General features: G+C 33.3%; 1 protein-coding gene across 1 annotated transcript in view; it reads right to left on the bottom strand.

Annotated features, from left to right (window-relative positions):
* Nucleotides 1–1,049: 1,049 nt before the first annotated feature.
* The window catches only part of LOC149572537 (uncharacterized), a 52,913-nt gene continuing 44,903 nt past the window's right edge, over nucleotides 1,050–9,059 (bottom strand). The window contains exon 8 of the mRNA XM_089815852.1: nucleotides 1,050–1,160. Within this exon, the coding sequence (XP_089671978.1) occupies nucleotides 1,050–1,160 (111 nt within the window). The remainder of the gene's footprint in view (nucleotides 1,161–9,059) is intronic.

Below are 9,059 nucleotides of genomic sequence, written 5' to 3'. Positions count from 1 at the left end.
ATTTAGGTGTCTACATTTTGCCCCTCTTTGATATAGAATTAGTAATGTTATATCAAAGAAGAATAAAATATAGTGGCTAGGAGGATAAGACTAGTAGTGTGATGCCCCAGTCATGAAAGGATGAGGAAGGATGACGAGGGTGGAAGGGTATGCCCCTCAAGAGGACATGTGGGTTAGGAGAACACGGATGTTCTCTCGAAATGGATAGGAAGAATGGAAGGGAGGGGGAAAGTTATGCTGCAATGGTGTGAACAACCTAAGTTTGAAATTGTATTCGACATTATGCACCAAGGTATGAGGAACCAAGATGACCATGTGTCAAGTACGTGATAAAAAGGGGTCTAATACAACCATATGCCTTATGAAACCATGATATGGAAGACCATGATTCCTAGGACAATAGGATGCAAAGACCATGATAAATGCAAAAAATGCTAATGCATACAAGTAATCAAGCAACCATGCACAAAAGACCAAAAGCAAACACCATTTTGCCCTTAGTCAAGCTGAAAACCCATTAATGGATCGATTGATGATGATTGATTAAGGATGGCAAAGTTAATGCTAAGCGTAATGCACATCCAAGGATTAGGAAGGATTCATCCCATGATAATGATGTTTGAATATGGTTAATGGATTATTAGCTGAGTGGGTCAACTTGATGAATTGATTAAGGATTGATGTTCAAGAACGCAGACGACAGAACACGTAGACGCTAAAACATGCAGACGCCAAAATGCAAAGACGACAGAAAGTGCAAACCACAAACCACGTAGATGACAAACCACTCAAATGATAAGATAACGTAAACGACAAAATAGAAAGGTCGTCAAAAAATCACAGACGACATAATAGAAAGGTCACCAAAAAATTGCAAACAACAGAATAGGTTGCCAAAAAATCGAAGACGACAAAGTAGAAGGTCACCAAAAAATTGCAGACGATAATTTTAGAGGTGGAGATGACAGTTTAGTGCACCTACAATGCAGACGACAATCTACGAAGCGGAGATGACAAACAAAATTCGTAGACGACATAATAGAATTTTTTTAAAATGGAAAAATGCGGAGACGCCAATTTGCGCAGACGCTAATCTGCAAAGATGCCAATTTGCGGAGATGCTGGTCTGCACAAATGACAATCTTAGACGACGTTGCGGCCTGCGAAGATGACAATCCGATGTTTTACGACTAAACTAAGGTAGTTTGTGAATTTTTGAAGTGAAACCAAGGACATGGGTCCCACCGAGCATGCCAAAATGTGTTGCGTAAAAATGTAACTAAAGGAATAAGCATTAAGCAACTAACATATATTCCTACATTATCATGCAAAACCTCAAAATATGAAAGAAGACATGTAAATGAAAAACATGAAACAAACGAGAGTATTAATGAAATCAAAATAACACATATGCAAACCTCATGAAACCATCAAGTCTAGATGATTTCATTGCTCATGGGATGTGGTTGCTCACAAATCCAGCAACATAACAATGAGGTAGGTCTTCTTGAAAATGAGGAGAGGTCTCTCCATTTATAGGAAAATGGATGCAACGGATGGTTGAGATTGAAGGCAAGATGGAGGGCTAGGATCTCTCAGGATCAATGAGGTGTCAATGAGGTGGAGGACAAGTAGACTCCACATGGATTAGGATTTTGACCATTTAAAGGGGGCAATATGCTCACACATGTGTGAACAACCTTTGATGGTGACATGATCAATGAGGTGTGAGAAGCATGGCTTCTCACACATGTGAGACAACTTGACTCTCATGCAAGGGGACAAGTGTGCAAGAGGTGTGAGAAGGCATGGCTTCTCACACGTGTGAGACAACTTGATTTTCATGCAAGAGGACAAGTGTGCAAGAGGTGTGAGAAGGCATGGCTTCTCACACATGTGTGAGACACCTTGACTCTCATGCAAGAGGGAAAGTGTGCAAGAGACATGCAAGACATGAGGGATAAGGAAAGTGTGAACATCTCTCACACATGTGTGAGGATTCCTCACACATGTGTGAGAACACACTTAGGACTAAGAGGTGATTAGCTAGGATGATTATGCAAAGCAAGCATGATTAGAAAGTGGGTAGGTTTAGCAAGATGGGCTAGGTTAGAGTAGTGAGGTTAGGTGAGGGTTAAATGTAGGAGTCATGTGCTCAAATAGGATTAAATGTAATATTTAATTCCAAGGGGGATTAGGAGGGAATTAATTAAGTAAATGACATACTTAATTAAAGGGAATGGGTTAGGATGCAAGGGGAATAGGTTAGGATTTAAATAAACCTTAGTTTATTTAAATCAAGGTAAGGCAAATGTAATTAAATAAATGTAAAATTTATTTAATTAAAGTAGGGGAATTAAATAAATATTAAATATTTATTTAATTGGTCAGAAAATGGGACAAATTTAGGTGTCTACATTGATTAAATCAAATATTAACATATTTTAATAGTTTTTTTTTAATCAAATAATATTTATCACTCAACTAATAATATTATTTAGAGTTTATTATTAAAATAAAACCTTAAATAATTATTAATAAATTAAATAAATATAAATATACTAAAATTATAACTTTAATTTAATCTTTTAAATTCAATTATTTTATTTTATTAATTTTTCAATTAATTAAATATTGAATTTTCTTATACATTTTTCATGCAACAACTTTAAGCAATTTAAATTAAAATATCTTTATCAAATTAATTTGCTTTCTCTTTTAATTAATTTATTATATTTTAATTTCATGCATAAGCCTAATGCAATTTAATTAAAATAAACTTAACTAAATAATTGCTTACTCTCTATTATTAATTTATTATGTTTTAATTTCATGCATAAGCTTTATACAATTCAATTAAATAATTTCTTACCCTCTCTTATTTATTTATTATATTTGAAGTTCATGCATAAGCTTTATATGATTTAATTAAAATAAACTTTATCAAACAATTGCTTACTCTCTCTTATTAATTTATTATATTTTAATTTCATGCATACGCTTTATGCAATTTAATTAAAATAACTTTATTAAATTTATGTTTTCTCTCTCTAGTTAATTACGAGATGTTTTACTAATATATTTATTAATTCAATTAATAATATTATTTAGAGTTTATTATTAAAATAAAACTCCTAAATAATTATTATTAAATTAAATTAATATAAATATGTCAAAAAATAGAACTTTAATAAAATCTTTAAATTTAATTCTATTATTTAATTAATTTTTCAATTAATAAAATATAATTAAATATTGAATTTTCTTTATAAAATTTCCATTAAATTATCTTTTAATTTGATTTAATTATAACAGAAAATCACCACATACCCACAAAACCAAAAATGATAATCAACTGAAGGCAGAGAACATAATCAAACTCCAAGGTCAAAATCATGAATTCAAGTCACTTGACAAATTTGGATGGGTAAACTAACTCAAATGCTTGTCTTATTTTCTAGGACAATTGGCTTAGGGTTTAGGATTTACACTCAAGAGTTATCTCCCCACTTGTACCATCGAAATACTATGATAGGGTACACTCATCCTAGCAATTCAGGGAAGTCGATACCCGATACCTACAATCTACATAAAATCCACGCATGTACAAGCACAATATTCTAAACTAAACAGGTAATATCAAGAAGTGGTTCATTGTGTAGATCCTAACTAGTAGGTGAGTACGACTCCCTTCCTCAACCACATCAGAAACGTCAAACATAAAAAAAACATACATGCACACCATACATATGCAAGTGTAGGGTAAGTATCCCTAGAAACTGCATAAAAATCATTCGTCTAACTAACATCAGTCAATAACTGAAATAACTAGCACTAAGTACCACAACATATATATATATATATATGAAATACAACTAATCAATTTTGATAATCCAGCACCATATATATATATATATATATATATATATATATATATATATATATATATATATATATATATATATATATATATATATATATATATATATATATATATATATATATATATATATATATATATATATATATATATATATATATATATATATATATATATATCAATTGAATATGAAATACAACTAATCAATTTCGATAATCTAGTACCATTAATCATAAAACATAATAATAGAATAGGCCTAAAAGAATCCAGTCAAAAGAAATTAGAAAATTCAAGTAGGGGTAGGAATTACAACTTAAGCTATAGATAAGCATTGCATCAAATGTGTCGATCAAACTATCTTATGCATTGATGCAGACAGTTCTACACTAGGAGTTGTCTAAGGTAATAGTAAAGAAGAAGGAAAATATAAAAGATCAGTCATATGAAGATGATAGATGAAGAATTCAGACTTGACATGCAATTATCTACATAATCAAGATGTATGAGAAAGAGATAGTATCTATGGCATTGTTGTCAAAGAGGGAGGGATTGCATATTGCATAGAATATCAAATAGGGAGAGACTATATGAAGAAATGAAAGCTAACAAAAATATGAATCCATTAGGAAAGAATATCCCAAAGAGAGCAAGTGGATGCTAGTAGAGACATTAAGTAAGAGAGAGTGATTACTTAGGGAGTTCATAAGCTTTTAAGAGGTGTTTCCAAATTAGAGATATGCATCAAAATGAAACTAAGGATATTAACAAAAGATATGATACATTGAGAGTGTTGCTCAAAGAGTGTACCAATTTTGGATTGTATGGTAACCTGAAATATTTTTGCAACAAAAAAAAAAAAAGATGTTTCCATCAATGCCAAAGAGGGAGATTGTTGGAAACTACAATAGGAATAATTGTTGTGTTGTCATTGATGTCAAATCTATTGGTGAGATAGTTTGTTATCTTATCTAAATATCATATCTATTTGATTGATGAAGAGGATTTAAGAAGTTTTTCATAACAAAAGAATCTAGAGGAAAGATTGAGTTATGAAGAGGAAACTACAAATGGACATTTGATTAGTTAGACTTTGACAAGATAAAGTGATTGTTTAAATCATGTTGCAAGTGGAGAAGATGGTAATGTTCAAGTCTTAGAAGTGTGAGCAAAGAGAGATCAAATGTGTAGGCTTGATCAAGTAACATAGTAAAAGACTAAGGAATTTTGACAGACATGTCAAGTGATTCTAGTGTCAACTGAGCCACAGTAGATGTTGAGAAAATTCAATGTTGATCAAGTATCAATATTGACCGAGTGAAAATGTTGATGTTGAGCAATAAAATTTATAGCGACCGAGTAACTCAGTGATGACCGAGTGTCAGAATTTAGTGTTGGTTGAGGAACAACATTATAACCATTTGTGAGGAATCATAATTTCTAGATGACTAAGTTAATTTCTTGGGATATGAAAAACATGTTGAAGATAAGGATCGATGAGTTGGATCATTTAATTTTAGGAGAGGATTAGGTAATTGACTTAGGAGATGAATTCAAGGATAATTTTGTAGAAAAGAAGAGATAAACATAATGACAATTAGAGACGTATCTAATGGATCAAATCATGAACCCTAAGATCTATAGTGTTGTTTAAGCGAAAAAAATATCAAAACTACCTATTTAATGAGGTACAGAGGCAAACTTTTTGTATGAGTAGAGATATTGTGCACATGAGAAGAAGTTCCAGAGAGTTGGAGTTATTATTGATGCTATTAACTAGTGAATCTAAGAAAAAAGATTAATTGAGTTGAGAAGAAGTGAAGGGTGATTTCTTGAAGGGTTGCCAAGTGAATCTGAGATTGAGATAACAATGGAGGCCAAATAGTGAGTCAATATTAGGAGCTAAACAAGATATCTAAACATACAATTTGAGTTGTACTTAATAGATCAAACCTATTGTTACTTTCTTTCCATTGTGAATAGTATTTGAAATCCTTTAATCAAGGTTGACTTAACAGTCATAAGGACTTAATAGTCTATGTAAATCCTTTAACTGGGTGACATTCTAATAGAATGTTCTAAAGTCCTCTAACAAGGCCACTCCTAATAAAGTGATTAAATCTTTAACCAGGTCATATTTAATAGTGTGTATTGTAAACTTTAATAGGATTATCTCCTAACAAGGCTCACTTCACAAGAGTGAAAATTGGTGACATGTTGTTGGTGGTTTTTCCCAAATTGGTTTCCATGTTAAATCCTAGTGTCAAACTTGTGTGAATGTTATTATGATGCTTTATTAATTAAATTTTACATTTTGCAAATCTATTATTTTAGAACAATGGATAGCTAGCTAATATTACAGATAGTTTATAGTGGAGAATAATCGAACAATAATTACTCCTTACTTGTTCAACTACTGCAGTTGTACAAGTCCTTCTTTCTTCTTTAGATGATATCCTTAACATTGGTTTTTCATCATTATCAGAAAAGACTTGTTGAGTATGTTGTTGTCTTATTCTCCTAATGCAATATAAGGCAGGTGAATTGCCAAAGGAGATTGTCCTAGCTCCCAAAAAATAACTACACAACAGAAACACAACAACAATGCAAAATTTGATACCAAATCATAACTCTTTATTCATAAAATAATTGTTTACATGCAATATGTTGGGCTATAAGGCATTCCCAGTTATGACCAAATACAACAACAATTACAATAACAGCTCTACAAGATCCCTCAAGATCCAGTCCAAATGCTAATCCCAACTAGTCTAGACCCACACTCTGGTAGAAACCTCCAAGGAAATCTCAACTTGTGCTCACAAGCCTGCCAAGCAATCTCCTAGTTTACCAAGCCACAACTACTAGCCATTCAAAGTTTTCTATTTCATATCACCCTCTTCTCCAAGTTGGATGATCAACCATCTAACTCACTCCTCTAACTAAATGAATGCCTAAAGACTCCACAATACCCCCTATTTATACCCAACTAATCCACAAGTCAGTCCAGTTCATTACAAATTAAATTAAATCCCTTACATTAAATATATGTTGAGCCACAAGTTGGCCTCCAACAGACATTTAATACCAAAATGCCTTAAAAGGCTTACAACACAAATTAAATGCACATAGGAGAGACAACCAAGACCCAAATAGGTCCACATAAACTCTCAGATTGATCCACATTATGATCACACACTACATGCATTAAATGCTTCAACTCGATCAAGAAAATCTGCAAGAACTCTAGTTGGCACCAACACACTTCTGAGTGTCAGCAAACTTCCAAGCATTGTTGTGCAACCAATACATGTCAAGAAATCAATATATGTCAAGCAACCAATACCTATTGAGCACAAGTATTGAGCAATAGAAGATTTCAAGCTTCCAACAAGGACTGAGCCCCTTCAATGACTGAGCTCCTTAGCTAAAACTATACCCATCAATGTCCGAGCACCACTCTTTTGGTGACCAAGTCCACAACTCCTAACCAAAATCCCTCCAACATGCAAGATTGCAAACAACCCTAGGATGCTCCTACATCAGACACCCCAAGTTTGAAAAGATGTTTTCAGTAGCTGGAAGAACATCTTCTTGGATTCAACACATAAATCCCAAACTAGTTCTTCACATACATATCCTCTAAGTCCTCAACTTGTGCACTCTTTCCCTTGACCTTCTTTTGCTTCTTCACATCCATCTTCGGTATTTCACAGGTTTTTTGTTCATACTAATCTCTAATCCTCTCAAAATCCTTCAACCCAACTTAGCTTCCAATACTTAGGTTCCTCCTACCAAGCTCTTCATTCTACAAAGGAACTAGGGAATGTTTCTTGCCACCTTTATCGATAGTAAACACATTCTTGATATAATCATGCAAAAACTTTGTAATCATATTGCCACAGTCTACCAAGCAACACATGACAATTTTTCATGTCAAAAATATCACACAACACTTGATCCATATACTATCCAATCTAGAAATCAACAAGGCATTGCTCCCTCACTTCCAAAGAATGCTCACCTTGCAACTAGCCAATCCTATAAGGATAAGGATGTCTCACTCACTTCAAACCAAGTTTCTAAACCATCTCCTCAGAAACAAGGTTATTAGTACTACCACCATGCACAATCACCTTACAAACTTTACCACTAGACTTACAACAAGTCCTGAACAAACTAGTCCTCTGACAAGATTCTATTGTCCTCTAACCAATTAGTACTCGTCAAGTCAACAAACTCTCTCCTTGCTCAGGTTGACTATCCTGGACTTCAACCTCATTCATAATAGCAACTCTCCTACCATGAGGACATTCAAAAGATCTATGTACCTCTAAACTCACCTCCACTTATCCTCCTCTTCCTATCAATGGGTTTTGGTTTATCTTCTACACTCTGTTTAGCCTTTGTTGAGTTATCCTACTTCTCCTTCCCTCTAGCGTTACCTTGACTTTTCCTCTTCAACTTGTCTTCTACCTTTAGAGCATACTTATAAGCATCCTCAACTAAAGAAATATTCAGCATACCAACCTCATCTTGAATATTGAATCTCAAACCATTGATGTACCAAGCTACCTTTTCCTTTGACAATTCTCTATGCCCAAACCGAATAGTCAACTTGTAGAATTCCTTGATATAATTTTTCATAGTCATATCCTTCTAATTCATATTCTACAACCTTTTAAATAACTCAAGTTCATAATCAGTAGGAATTAACTTATCCTTCAACTCAGTTACCATCAACATCCATCTAGTGATCTTAATTTCACCTTCTTCATCTCTATCTCTTTGCAGTTCTTTCCACCAAAGAGCAACATGTCCTTTCAACTTAGTTTGTGCCAACCTTACTATAAGTAGATCTCCAATATCCTTTAGCTCAAAGTAGTCTTCCAATTTACCAATCCAATTAATTAGGTCTTCAAGAGTCAAAGTATCAAAGAAATTAGAAACCTCCATCTTATGCTTTAGCCTCAACTAAGATCTAGGTCTAGCAAACTAATCGTCCCTAGTTCTAATAGGTCTCTCTACATGATTAGTTCTATCCTTACCACTTGATCTAGCAATTTCAAAGTCTTCAACAACATCCTCATAACCATCTTCAGTACCCACATGTTGAGGTACACCATCTAAAGCACTTATGTTCTCAGTGATCATATCACTCTTCATCAGTGCCATCTCAAAT

Source organism: Cupressus sempervirens, chromosome 2 (genome assembly GCF_028749045.1).
Source record: "Cupressus sempervirens isolate cs-2001-9-10 chromosome 2, ASM2874904v1, whole genome shotgun sequence".
NCBI classification, from domain to species: Eukaryota; Viridiplantae; Streptophyta; class Pinopsida; order Cupressales; family Cupressaceae; genus Cupressus; species Cupressus sempervirens.
This window is presented reverse-complemented; position numbering and strand designations above follow the sequence as displayed.